This window comes from Colius striatus, chromosome 1, assembly GCF_028858725.1.
Source record: "Colius striatus isolate bColStr4 chromosome 1, bColStr4.1.hap1, whole genome shotgun sequence".
In the NCBI taxonomy this organism is placed as follows: Eukaryota; Metazoa; Chordata; class Aves; order Coliiformes; family Coliidae; genus Colius; species Colius striatus.
Window position 1 is genome coordinate 177,004,260 of NC_084759.1, and position 15,096 is coordinate 177,019,355.

The 15,096-nt window shown below is 36.6% G+C and overlaps 1 protein-coding gene across 1 annotated transcript in view; it reads right to left on the reverse strand.

The window, feature by feature from the left end:
- CNTN1 (contactin 1) overlaps window positions 1–15,096 on the reverse strand; it is a 138,731-nt gene that overhangs the window by 83,402 nt on the left and 40,233 nt on the right. The window contains exon 2 of the mRNA XM_062020482.1: window positions 6,297–6,426. Coding sequence (XP_061876466.1) covers window positions 6,297–6,426 — 130 coding nt within the window. The remainder of the gene's footprint in view (window positions 1–6,296; window positions 6,427–15,096) is intronic.

The window sequence follows — 15,096 nt, forward strand, 5'->3', positions numbered from 1 at the left end:
CACAAAAAAAAAAATAGAGAAGTAAGTGAATCTTAATAAAGGAAAGAGCTGATTTAACAAAATGGAGCAAGCATTTCCTTAACCAGTATGTAGGGCACTCAGGCTTCTGGAATGGTTCCCAGATCCAGCACCATTTAAAAAGTGCTTTACTCAGGAAGAACAATTAGCTTGCACATGTCAACGAGAAAAACATTAGTGTGTAAGGTACCAGATGCAAAAGTAACAGAGGAAATGATGATGGGTATTACTGAACTACAGCGAAGAGCTGCCAGTAAAGCATGTGGAGCTATATATGCCTATGAATCCATATGTTTGGAAACCAGAGTGGATGTATCCTAAAGCTCTAATCCTGCAAACACTTCTGTACGTGCACTCAGCTCCATAGTAAAAAAATCCAAAGCTCCAAGACCAGAAGATTAAAACTCCATATACTAGTAAGGACAAACAGAGGGAGAAGGACTTCAGTGCTCTTCAAGACCTACAGATTGCATACTTTAACAAACAAATAGCCCCTTTGCTTTAAAAAAGCAAAGGTAAAACTGTACAAATTTTCCTTTTACAATGTCTGCATAAAACAATTGATTTGGAAGATAATTTTAAGGTTAGGAGTATTTTTTTAATTAGCATCTCTATTTTTTTAATAAGCTTTCTATTTCTGTTCCTGCTTCTTGCACACCTCTCTATTTCCCTGGCATTCAACATTGCCAAAAGTGGCTGCTTGAGACAGTAATTTGGTATCGATCTCATCCGTATTGATCTACCTGACAGGGTTGTATCCTGTTGCCTATTTTCACATGAAAGAGGGACAAAGATCTGTTGACACAGCACATGGCTAGATTAACCTTGAATGCTAATGGATGCCGAGCAGAAGAGCCATGGGCTCATTCAATATCTTAACCATCACTATGTTGTCAAGATCCACATCAGCTCTGCAAGCCTAGAAAACACTTGATCCTTAGAAGTAGATCTTGTACTGTTTTCAATATGTCACAGAAATGGGGACCTATTAGTATCTGAGAAGCTCATGCTCAGAAGCAAGATTGTCTGAGAATGATCAAAAATGTCACTACCAGGCTCTCAGGAAGGGAAATAAGGCACTTAAAGGTTTCTGAGCACTACGGTGACTGAACACATTCCATTAGTTTATTTTAAAATGTAGCATGAAATGGTCTTTTAAGATCCAAGTAGAGACATGGCAGACAAAGTAAACAGGTATGAAGTATATTCATGTACTTTGCATTTTAGAAGAAAATGCATATTTCTCTTTAGCAATTTTGAATAATGCCATATGTTCTGGTAAAAAGTTTTAAATAATGTAGATTCTGGCCCTCTATTCATAACACATATTTTTGAATCCATTGATCCCAAAAAAATCCAAGCTATATATAATATAAGGCTTAGGGGTTGGATTTTTTTAACTTGCTCTCATTATCAAGAGGGAAAAGTTGCCTTTGGCATTCACAAGAAGCTTATGTGCTGAAACAGTAACATGTTCATGTCCACAAAACTCACAATTTAGTATTTTTTGGTCTATAAAAAAGATTACATCATCCCAATGGAGAAGTATCAGTGTAAGCTAACTGATCAGTTTCCAAGAACAAGTCAGCACTCAAATAGAAGATATTACCACTCAAGTAGTCTTCATATTATACAAAAGGGTTAGATTGTCTTTGGGAAGACTATCTCTACTGTTCTGGACCAAAAAGAGTAGGAGAATCTCATATATGCTAACGAAATCCTTGAAGAACCGGGCAGGTAGATATTTACTCCTTTATAAAAGCTCCAGACTTTGTCAGAGTAAGTTTCTCAACTTATGCCAAAGCTAGGGTACAGTTTGCTTGTCTTTTCAGATTGCCAAGAGGAATGTCAGCTATTACCAATTACAGTACTTTTAAACACACTAAATTTTGCCTATTAGACACTTCAATCAGCTAGGTGATTCTTCCTGAAAAACATGTGTTACATCAAAAGTGACTTAAAGGCTTGACATGTTGACCTCATGTGAAAGAAAGTGCTCAGCAAATTAGGGATAAAAGTGCAGTAGTTACTCTGCACAATCTCTCGACACAAGCCTTTCAAGTGCATATGAAACACCAGCAACATACTCAGAAATTCTGCATGCTGCTTAATAGCATCCTCATGTACACATAAAAAGAATTGCCCTGCACTGCAAGGCCCTGTGTCTTACTGTCTTTACCAGCTTTCACTGAAGCTTGGGCTCCCAGTGGTTTTTGAAAAGAAGTTATTAGGTTCCCTAAAAAGAAGTAGTTTGGACATTTTAGTCCTTGGACTATTATATCATTTTGCACAATCCAAAATAGTCACTTGAGCAACAAGCTGTCTTTTGATGCTTGATCTGACCTAAACTTAGGTAGTGACTTACTCTGCTCTTTGAGATCCCAATGTAAAACAAGTAGTTTTACGAGGAATAAAATACAGGAGGAAGACAATAACATTTATTCCTATCGATTCCTCTTACAGCCAAATGTAATCAAGTATTCACTAAGCATAATAAATTATTATTATTTAATTAATTTTTTTTGCACGTCACAGGCTTACATGGGATACACTAGGTGAAGGAAAAGTCTAAAACTCAGACTTAGCAATACAGTATGAATTTAACAAGGAGTTAAAGGCAACTTGAATATGTTGGAGAGAGCCCAGATGTCAGGGGAAAGTCAAATATTACCAGTGATAGGCACAAAACAACTCTTTTTTCAGTGGACTGACAATCATAGCAATGTTCTCTGAGAAGTGACTTCTTGCTCTCATTGCCTTGCCTTGCATTACTCAAAGTGCACTCTGTAAAGCAACCCTTACTATAACTGTCTGTTCTATCAGGAAGTGAAAGACCAAATTACTTCTGGCTTTTTCATCACTTTATATCTGCAAGACTACATTTAAAGCACTAATTTACCTTGAAAATAAATATTGCACCTGTCTCACTGCAGAAGATGATCTCTGCCTAAAATTCCAGTGCACTGATTTGTGTAATATTTGCTTCCTTTCAGTCAAGTAAGTACACATTTCCCACTGATGGGAAATGGCCAGTCACTGTAACAATTCTCAACTTCTCCTTTGACTACCACAAAATAAAACTTGCTAAACGTCAGGGGTTTTGTTCTAAGGCAAACTCCTAAATTCTAAAAAATATGTATTTCAGTTTGGGGGGAAAAAAAAAAAAAAAAGCACCTTTTAAAATTTCTTGCATCAGGAAAAGGGTAAAAAAAACAGGTAAAATCTCTTAGTTTATACAGTATCAGAATACCTGTCACCCTTTCAGGCCAAATTATGACCATCTCAAGTTGGTGTAGCTTCAGGTTTTCAGCTTCCCTCTTTCCCAAATACTTCAAGCAGGTAAGTTGGAAAGCTCAAGATGCTCAATCAAGTGCAATAATTTTGAATACTTTCAGTTGTTCTAGCTGACAGCTCTACACTTGGGACAAATGGTGAGACGTCTCAAAGGACATCAACCCTGGAAACTTTGAGTTTCCTGGCTCCAGATCAGTTAGCATGGTAAGTCTGTTCGGTAGACATGGGTTACAAAAACCTTGACTGGTGGCTCCAGAGTCATGAACCACTTTGTGCAAAGGCAACTTACACGGTAGAACCACCTAAAAGTGTGGGTCCAGCACCAAAAATATGCAAGATGAGGCAAATAAACTTCCAAGGAAACTGCATGTTTTATTAAAAAACACTAAAGCAACTCTTTTAATATTCTGTGTTCAACATCTGCTCGCAGCTAACTTGTCTCTTCACTCTGGTGCTTGGTATGTCCTGGTATTGAAATAAGAGCTCATGATCTTTACTAAAAAAACATCCTCAGTTCCCACATTCTCCACTGCTGTTGACAATGCCAGCAGTCTTCTTGATAGTATCATGTATGAAAAAACACCTCCTAGAACTTGGTCTGATTGTGCCCCTTCTTTTTCTACAGTATTTATCTTTTGCTTTTTAACCATACCATAAACACTCCCAAGCAACCCCTTATATATCATCTTTGTTACTGCAGCAATGTATTTTCTTGATACCATGACATTTTCATTGCCAAGAAATACATGGAAAAGGAAAATTTGCCAAGACTAACTGCCAACAGCTATGGCACCCATTTGAAATGAGAACCCCTCCAGCAAGTTTCAAGTGCTGGGGCAGAGCAAAGACTGCAACATCAGATTTGTATAATCCAGATGGGTGCCATAAGCCCTAGATAACAAGCAGACTTTCTCTCAACTAAAATGGATATTTAATTATTTATGCAAAGAGCAGGTCCAAGAGCAGAGAGTGTGTATGCTACTCAGCCCTGCAGTCAGAGACCAGAAATAATGAACTCCCTCTGATTGTATAAGACTACAAATCACCAGAGAATGGTGGCATGCCAGAGGTTGTGGCAGGTTTTATCTTTGGCTTTTGATGAAAAACGCAAGCATTTATTCCATAACAGAAAGTAAGCTAGGAATTTTCTTTGAACTGGTAACAGCACTATTAAAACCTGCCCCTGTTCAAAACCCTTCATACTTGCTAATACTTGCAGGAATGTACCATCACCAAGTACAGTGAAGTGAGAGATCGAACTTTCCTATGAATATATCAAACTACATGAAATATCACCATAGCCAACTTTGTTCTTCCTATGTCACTTACAACCTGCATAACACACCAACTTCCCATGTCATTCTAAGACACCTGCCTTACAATGCTGCCAAGATTTCTGGCTTCTGGGCACAACTGCAACATGCATAATACACAAGTAACAGCATTAATCATCTGGTCATGCCTGTCAAGAAATTAAATGAACATTTATTCTCAGTGATTGACTCAAATTTTTTATCAACCAATGTCCAGCACTTGTTTGGCTACTGCAGCCTGATGGTTCTGTTTGATGTCAATATATTCAGGGGAAAATCATTGGTAGTGACAGTCTGATTTGTTTGTTTTTTTTCCTAGGAAAAGCCCAGTGTTGAATTGAAGTGGTGAGTTTTAATATTGGTGCTATCAGCAACACTTATATATTAACAAAGAAAATGTCCTTGAAATATATAATCAATAGATTTTAAGTGTGAGATCACAATGTTTTAAATGTTTTTATTAGGCATCAGTACATCTTCCAACAAACTCAAACATGGAGTAAAGAACTGTGTTCAAACCCTTCATAAAATAAAATAATGTCCTCAACTAAACCAGAAAGCACTCCTGTGAGCTATGGAGTAATTTCTTAAAGGCAATGAGGTTACATCATGTTACTAGTCAGACTTCTTAACTCAATACCAGAAACAACATGGTCTCATGGCAGGGAAATTGAGGCCATGCCTGGAACGGTAGGCCAGATCGAGCAGGACTATGAACATCTTATTTCAGTTAGGAATTCATTAATTACATAAAGAACCTCCTAAAACACAAGAATGTTTTATGAAATGCAGCTTTTGAGTAACTTTCCCCTCAAAGTAGGTAAGGATCTAAAGCCTACCTTGAAAGTAACTAAAACATTAGTACAAAAAATGTTTGCACTTTTTGAACCTCAGTCAACACTTTGTGTATGCATGATTTAATTACCTGCTCTTTCCATTTTCTGATCTCAGTTCATACAGTCTGCATATAAGCAAAATGTTTTCTTTCTTGAGAAGATCTCTGCTTATATTAGCAATCCAATTCATCACAGCAACTAAAATCCAGCATTCATTTAAATTGGCATGGAACTCTGAAACAAGCTTTATCAACCTCAAAGTTGTTTGGAACAGTTGGAATAGAAACTAGATTTTAATGATGAATTTTAACTGTCCAAACAGCTCTTTCTAGCTCTTAGAATCAAACCAAGATTTCAGAAATATGACTCCTGAATGTTTCACTGTTTATGGCCCCAAATCTATTGATGAAATTTCTTACAATATGAAAATCAGCACTATGCTATGCTGGTGGAAGTTTATAAATGTTATTCATTTTAGGTGGTGTGTGTATTGCAGAATTTTGTATTTAGTGTCTCTTACTCTGAGCATCTTTCCATTTTTCTGATCATCCTGATCAACTGTACAAAAATAGACAGTTGATACATTTTTCTTATGATCTAGAGAATGAATTATTTCCATACAGCAAATTGGAATAGACAAAATAAAATTTAAAGTCCAGATCTGCTTTTTAATCATGGCATCCATTGTAGTAAGTACCCTTTCTCACAGTTTTATCATTCACATTCATTGTATCTGCACAAATGGATTACAGCCATACAAACAGCATAATTGACCTTGAAGTGCGTAAAACTGGCAACAGTCAGTTAAATGAATTAACATGGGAGTTCGTCTTACCTGTTAAACCATAGACGAAACAGGGTGTAATAAGATGATAGATGAAGAACCACATGGTTATCTTCCGTTCAGTGATTATCTCCGAAGGAACTGTGCCTTGCAATACCAGCATTGAGAGAGCTAAAAATACCTGATTACAGATAAAGAAAAATGAGTGAATAATTCTGACATGAGGCTTTATCTCATATCACATTTCACTTCCCAGATTATCTGTCTAAACTGAATACTTGAGTTAATAGAGGATAGAGTCTTTTGAATAATAAATGCATTGTCAAACTTGCTCAGTGAAATGAATGATCTCTTTTATTCAGAGAGCACACTGTTTAAGAATACTCAGATTTTCTTGTGATAGTAATATGGTAAATGTTAATACTGAACATCCTCTTTTAGACTCACTTTCCTAACTCAAACCTCCCTAAAACAGATCCTCTCTCTGTGAACACTTCATATTTTTAGAAAGATTAAAATAGTACACATTTTGCAATAAAATAAGGAAGTCTGGATTGTATCCTCCTTCACTTCAGTAAATACATTACAATTAACTATTTCAAAGTCTGTAAAAAGAAAATTACAGTGAAACTAAGTCCATCAATCTCTTTCAGTATTCACTTATTTTCTCAAGTATATAATTCCTTTTAAACTTTCAATACACAACTCCTGATCCTCTGGAAAGGTGGTATTAATTTTTATGAGTTGCCTTTTAAATGTGGAGAATAATCATTATTGCCATGTCATATTTGAAGTTTTCTCTTTTTCCTATGGGAGAAACTCTGCCTATATACTAAAACCAAGCTTAAGAAACATGCAGCTTCTTTTGAATATTCTGAGATTTTAGAAATCATTTTTCAGAATACTTCTGTAACATTTTTTATTCCCTTAATTAAGAATATTTTTCTGTCTTTTGTTTCTGGCTGGCAGCTGCCATATATTTCTTTAGGGCAATGTGTCATCAGTGTGCAATTCTGTTTTGTTTAATGGATTTCTGGCCATGAATATATAAATGCATCCTTTACATCCATCACATCTTGTTCATAGTTGATTTGCTCTGCTGTACCACTGCTTAAATTATGACCTTCACATGAAGCAAGGATTCCAACTTTTTCACTGACAGGAATGCTAGTGTGGCATTGTCTCTCTTTGCAAGATGTAATGTTCTTGCTACTGTTTCCTAGTTTCCCATGCCAAGTACCGACAACTGATAGCAATTTCTAACTTCTACTGAAACTCTTGCTCATTCCAGGTCAAAATTTTTACTAAATTGTTCTCTTTTACAAAAATCCAAGTGGTTTTGATCTTTTGAAACTGTCTTGTTTTCCACCTTTAACACCAAGAAATAGGAAGCTTTGAATTTCACAACACATGTACAAACATATCTGACTCCCTAAATACACTTGGGATAAATGCTGCTTGGATTAACTATGGTTTGAGCTGCTGCCAGACAGGTCCATCTCTGTGCATGTCTCATGTCTCCTCGAGGTGGCTAGGAACATGTCTCAGTAATTGGGACCTTACACTTGTGCCCTCCTCCTCTGAATAATGCTAAGATGTTTACCTGAACATGCATCACACAGTGAGCTTTCCTTAGAAGAGAGTTTCATTAGGTGTTTTATTAAACTCATAGTACAGGAAAATGGCGAGAAATATCACAAGAAAATCTTTTTGTCTCAGAAATTACAAGAGCTGTTGCACTTCCTTTCTTTTTTTAGAAAATAAAACCTCTGATAAAGAAGTCAAAACTATACTAGTTGCCATTACCCTAAAATCATTCCTGCAACACGAAAACAGGCTCTGCAAAATATTTGTAAGAGCTAAACAGTGATCTACAGAACTGATATTTATTTAAAGATATTCCCAGGAAAAAGTCTCTTATGCTGGCAACAAATGCATATGCTTACAGTAGCTGGATCTGTGGGAAGAATTTACTAAACATATTTGCCCTTCTGCTTTTGTTAGCCTCAAAGTTTCTCCAGACTGTGACACAAAGGATATTCACAGCTATTTCAGCCATCTACCTTAAGTGACCAAGGTATAAACTACTGCATCTGTATGATTCCTCCAAAAGACAGTGGTGGGCTACACCAACTAATGCCTTTGTATGCTTTTCCGGTAACCATATCCTGGCTATGAAGGTTCTTGTGTTATGACACTGCCTCACCGGAAACACTTATTTCCAAGTGATGTGAGTTAAACTGCATGGTTACACTGAAATAATGCACATAATTAAACAGCAATGAAACAGGAACTCTGTTGGGAGCAATGGTAATTACATAGTAACTCATGGTAATAATAACTGTATTCAAATGTACTGACAGATGAAACTGTTAAGAGTAAACGTGTGTTCTCTCTCTGACATTACAGGCACTGCTGCAGACAGAAGATTCCTCCTCCCTCTCTTATGCACAATCCAGGTTTAATTTTGGAAAGTTACCTTGTCCTCTAGTAAATTTAAAAAATGCATTTGATTTAATGGCTCAGGAAATAAAAGGTTTGAACACTGTTTCAAATTACAGTAAATAAAAATGGTGTCATTAAATGCTGTAAATACTTCATTTTATTTGGATACAAAAATATTCCCCCTGCCAGGACTAAAATCCTTTCCCTGCTCTCACTTCCTTCGGTTGAGTGGTTTTGTATATATAGCACATCCATCCCTCCTGATTTATCTCAGCTTGTGGACAAGAAGTGAGGTTGTTTCACATCACTCTGCTGAATTTTGGCAGAACTGCCTGCTGTGAGATAAGAGAGCAGGCTGGTTACTGTCTGTGTGTCTGGAAGTGGTGTTGCTGCAGGTGCTGTTACCAGCCCACTGCCCAAGGCGTGCTGGAGGCTGCATCTCTCACCCCAGAGGCTGCCCTGTGGGCTGCACTGCTCATGTGGCACTACCCGCCACCCCTTCTGCTTTACTGCCCTCAACCTTTTTTCTTTACAGAGCAAGAAGGATATTGTTGCCTAAGTAAAAATCACTCCCAAACAAAAGAGCAGTCATTAGTAGAACTCGTTTATCTCCCTGTAAAAGCAGAGAGTAACTGCATGCCTGGATGTACTCCTTTCAGGCTGCACAGTACACTATCCTTTTCTCACAATAAAGCATTGTAACTTTAGCAAATGAGTAAGATGCTTTAAAAATATATAATAAAATGAGTAGGTATTTAACTGCAACTGTGTCAAGCTTAATTATTATCTAATGCTCATTAACACATTTAGGTCCCTTTTGAGTGTTCAGCTTCCCGAAAGAGAGAAGTCATCACTACAGGACTTTTGCCTTGCTAGATTCAAGAAAACTCCTCCTGGTGAGCTATCTGGAGCACAATCCTTCTGAAGAAGGTGGGGGAAAACTGGGACATTTGCTGCTAAATAGAAAGGATTGTTCCATTTTGAACACGGGGACCTCCCAGCATGCTTCTGGAGGCTTGCAGTGTCTCATGAGGCTTCATTAGGATGAGAGGTGTTCCCAGGACAAGAATAGACCTGCCTCTCTATACTACCCAAGCAGAGGGATTCTTTAATCTCTCAGAAAGCACTTTAGGAAAATTTCTTCAGTTTCTTTGTTATGCTGTGTGGCTTTCTTTTCACCGCACACTTTGGCCCTCATTAAGAAGAAAAAGACGCTTGTTTTACAGCTAAGAAAATAACTGGTGTTTTCCATTTCTTCCCTACTTAATCAAACATATAGATGACATCATCGTTTTGCAAGTTCATAAAGCATTCATTACATAGACACAAAAAAGAAACTACACACAGTAGGTAACAAATCAGTTGAAAAAAGATTGCTAATATCAAAAGCAGGGTAAAATCAATACATAATCTGCTAGATTTGAAATCCAGGAGGGTTGGGAATAGACAACGCAAAGAAGAGTAACAGTGGGGGATGTCAAATGGGCGAAGAAGAAGCAAAGAAAAAGCCTCAGCGTTACAGGGGCGGCATCATGTGAGGAATGTAAGATGAGTGGGAGAATGGAAAAAATAAACCAACCCAAAAAGGCAGTCAGAAAGAAAGAGAGGGACAGCGATGGAGACAGAGATGTAGCTAGGTGAAGGTGCATGAGGAATAGCAGTTTCCTTCATCATTAAATTTCAATATCCACCATGGTAAGATCTTCCCTGAACCCCCCTTGACAAGGCTTTCAGCATGGCAGTTGCATCAGCCCCCAACATCTGCTCGGGAATCCCAAATGCTGAACAGGTAAAGAGGGAGCAAAAGAAAGTGTGTAGAAGCTCTGGCTTGGTACACTTAACCGGGAGAGGTAAATCAAGATACTTGTTGCAATTATCATTTCCTGGTATTTTATAATAATTATACACATTTAAGTTCTAGAATTGGATACAATGATGTAGAAGAAATCTGTTTCTCCACTCTTTTTCAAAACATGAATATATAATTGCAATAATTCACTAGTAAATTAACACAGTGGCAAGTTATAACCAAAGCCCTTTAGAAGCCTCACAATGCCTCAACCTAATCAGTGTTTTGTATTTGTTTCTACTTCAGGCTCTTTTAATGTTTTTTAGTAAGCATTTAATTGTTTGTTATCTTGATTTTCTTAAAAGAGTTGGCATTTTTTGGTTTAACTAACTCCACATAAATCTTATTAGCCACTCAGTATTTAGAATTACTAAGAAACTTTTGAATTTAACAAAAATAATGATGTACATTGCATATTATTTATCCTTTGTCCTTTTTTATCGTTGTGGTCTTTGCAATTAAATCTTGTGATCAATCAACAAATTTTAGCATTCTAGGTTAGACTGTGCCATTAGAAAGAGCACTATATCTTATTTGAAAGTTTGGTTTCTCAATCATCTTCCAGAATCCCTTTTTTTACTTCTGAAATGAATACCTCAGTTAGTAGTGTGTACTACCCTTCTCTATTGCCAGAAAGATACAGTGGTCTGGGATTACTGTAAGTAAAGCCAATCCTGCTCCTATAGCAGTGCCCTGTCTACAGAATGTTTTTGATAATAGCTATCTATCTGTTAGAGTCCAAAAGGGGCTTTATTTCCCTTCACAAAGGCTTGAGAAATGCTCTTGATCAACTTAGATTTCTTTAACTAGACTCTTCATTTTGCAAGACTTGTTTAAATGGAAATGGAAGTTCAAATCCAATGCCCTCAGTACTGCCCACTGTCCCAAACAGTCTGTCATCAACAGTCGTGCTTCTATCTTCCACATCATTCTATTTACAGAATATAGATTTCACATTCATTTCACATGAAGGAAAGTCATCTAAGAAGCCCATCAATTTGACAGCCCATAAATATGATCCTCAAACAGAATTTACACTTTCAAGGACAACATGCTATAAGTAAACAATCACCAAGTTGGAACAAAGAGCAGCCAAATTTCCCCCTCAACTATTCTTTCCCCCCCCCCCCCCCCCACTACTTAGACATGATAAATAAACAAAGAAAAAAGCCCTAGAATTAGTTCATTAATACATTTAGACAGGTTAAATTTTTCTGAAACATCAAATGATTTTTTTTCTTAGAAAATGATCTATTTAAGATTTCATTTCAAGATGATATTCTGAGGAGTCTGTTCTTTTATTTTATTAACTTTAACAAAACTGAAATTGCAAAGGTTAAGAGCAATTGTACACTTAATTTTACTGGAAAAGTTAACGGGTTTTGTCCTTTAAAAGCTGTTGGTGAAAATAACAAAAAAAAAATCCTCTTTATCCTATGAAAAAATGCTCAGGGTTGTCACACCGGTTGGCCCAAGTTTTAATGAGAAATCTTAACTTTGGAATGCAATACAAAACATTTGTTCTTTTGCAAGTACTTACAAATTAACTCCTCATGCCTTCTTTTTTAACTCATGTTGATAGGCTTAAAAGAACTCATGTCCTGTCACACAGATGATCTGCAACATACTCTAGCTGTTAATCTTTTTTCTCCCTTTCCTCCCTCCTTCTTTGGAAGCTGTGACTTCTCTTGAAAAATCAAACACCAAAAAGACAATTAATTCCTTCTCTAGATGTGTTTGAGCTGTGCCATTTGCACTTGAAAGCAACAGTACATATTCTACAAAGGAATCATTAAGTCATAGAATCATAGAATGGTAGGGGTTGGAAGGGACCTTTAGAGTTCATCTAGTCCAACCCCCCTGCAGAATCATGTCCACCTAGATCAGGTCGCATAGGAACATGTCCAGCTGGGTCTTGAAGACCTCCAAGGAAGGAGACTCCACAACCTCTGTAACAAGAAACAAAACCATCAAATATATTTGTAGAAGATTGTTTTAAGATGCAGAAGGTACCAGGGATCTGAATGGCAAACTTACTGTTACAAGATGGAAATTTTCTGCAGAAATTTTCTAAAGCAACATTTTGTAAAGTAGGACAACACTGTGAACTTAACTCTCCTGCTTCCTTTTTATTCACACATCAAATAATTCAGACCTTGAGAATCAGTAACTTCTTCAGTCAGTGCTCAGTAGGCACTTTTGCAATTTTGTTGGGCAGTTAAGTAGCCATATGGGACTTGCATTTGCTTACCTCTGACATCATCCTTTCCATTTTCCTTTTTTTTCAAGATTTTTTTTGCTTTCTGTTATTTTGTCCTCTTGCACAGCTCACACCACTAATGAGATGTCTGATTTTTCTTATTTGCATCCAGAGACTCATTATGAATCAACATTAATTCTTTTCCCTACAAGAGTTCTACAGTAGTCACACATCTTTCTTATCTTGCAGGTAATCAACAACTCTGTAATGAAGAGTCATTTAGTATTGCTATCATATTCTTTTAGGAAGGTTAGGCATCTTCTAATTTATGTAAGATAGACAACTCAGCTTTGCTATTAATTATAAAAACAGTTTGGTTACTTATTCTTGAGCTATTGAGCTGAAAAAAGGCTTTGTGTTGAAATACCTTCAGATAATGAAATGTTGCTTAGTGGTACTTACACAGTGTCTTTAATAACCAAGCCAGCAGCAAAGGGCCAGGCAGACAGTTCTCCAAGTCCCTATTCACACCATTTGCACTATCAGTAACTGGCTATTCTTTCTTCTAATGTAATAAATAAGAAAAAGATCACTTACTGCTGCTTTAATTCACATTACTCACACTTCTTCTGAAAGCATGCTATATGGGCTTTGCTGTTTAAAGATTGTCTGGTAAATAATTTCAGCAAATAAAGTTCAAGAAATCTCCTGTCAATGCTGAGCATCCCGCAGAACTACTCTGTTCCTATACTTAAAATAGTTTTCATTTGTATCTGAAAGCCTAATTAGCTTAACTTTGACTCCAAGATAACCAAAAACACCCAAGGCTCTAAAACCAGCAACAAAAAAATAGGCCATGAATACAAACAAATATCCATTATTAAAACTGGGTATTTTTTCATGGAATAAAGAGGATTTTTTGGGGGTTATGTTGGCCAACAACTTTTAAGGGATAAAACCCATTAACTTTTATAGTAAAATTAAGTGTACAATTGCTGTTAACTTTTGCAACTTCAGTTTTGTTACAGTTTATAAAAGAGCAGACTCCTCAGAACAGCATCTTGAAATTAAATCTTAAGTAGATCAATTTCTAAGAAAAAAAATTGTTTGATGTTTCAGAAAAATGAAACAAGACTATATAAAAATCTTTATCACACTCTTGGCATTCTCTATCTGATTGTCGCATTTTCTTGAAGTTAATAAATACCTGGTTATTCATGAGTAAATGAATATATAGGAATGTGTATTCAATAAGCTCATAGCAGATGTATTGATATACATAACAATTTGACAGTTTATCCACATAATCTGTAACTCAGGATACCCTATAACATTTTTCCTGTTCTACAGCCAAAGACAAGCTCAGTGGGAGATTTCATCTTCAAACTGCATGTTTCCTAGCAACTCTCTTTAAATCAGAGTAGCTTTTTTTAAAATTTACATCAATCACTTTGGAACTGTTGAGAATGCTTAAAAACATCTCTTTCATCCAATGAATAAACAGTCCAAATCAGTCTAGCAGCTGCAAAAAGGAGAAAAAAAGGAAAATCAATTCAATGTTTACTAGCATTTGCTGGTAGGTTTTGGAATAATACGTTACTTGTGCTTTTTAGTTTTAAGGTTATAGATTTCAGAATAGCTACTGGTGAGATTCATGGGCATTTTTTACAGCTTTGAGTTGACATCCACCATTTCAAAGACCCTCTGTGTTTTAAAGATTGCTTTTCAAGGATACCTACTCGTGAGGCAGACTCAGTTGCATTCTGAAGACTTTAAAATACAAGTGATGGTTACTATTGGTTTCTTTACCTTCAACTAAAGCACTGTTTGTGTAGTCTTCAGATTTTTTTGGAAAAAAAAAAAAAAAAACTACCTTTTTTTTGAAACCTTGTCACCTGGTGGTAGTTATCATTAATACATATTGATACTTTTCATGCACGTGCTCTCTGTCAACCTCAGTATAGCCTCAGAGGCACACAGCATCTACAGAATTCTCTCTTAACAGTTATTCAGCAAGGTGTGAACACATGGATCTGTAGCATCCCAATGGCTTTTGGATGAATCTCTGTGTCAAAATCACTACACCTGAGACACAAGAAATCACACCTTCCCATATTCATCAGAAATAATGTCAATGTCATTATTTCACTTAGATTAAACCAAGATAGACTGGGGACAAGCAATGGTAGGAAAATGCATGGGTGAGGGGACAAGAGTATCAGCAGTGGTGGTCAGTGTATTTGTCTGGCCTGATCACCAAAGCATGTCCTGTTTTGTTATTAAAACTCTAAATTCCTGGGTGAGAGGGAACCTGTTCAGTGTGCATGTATGTGTATGAGGCCTAAACATTACCGTTT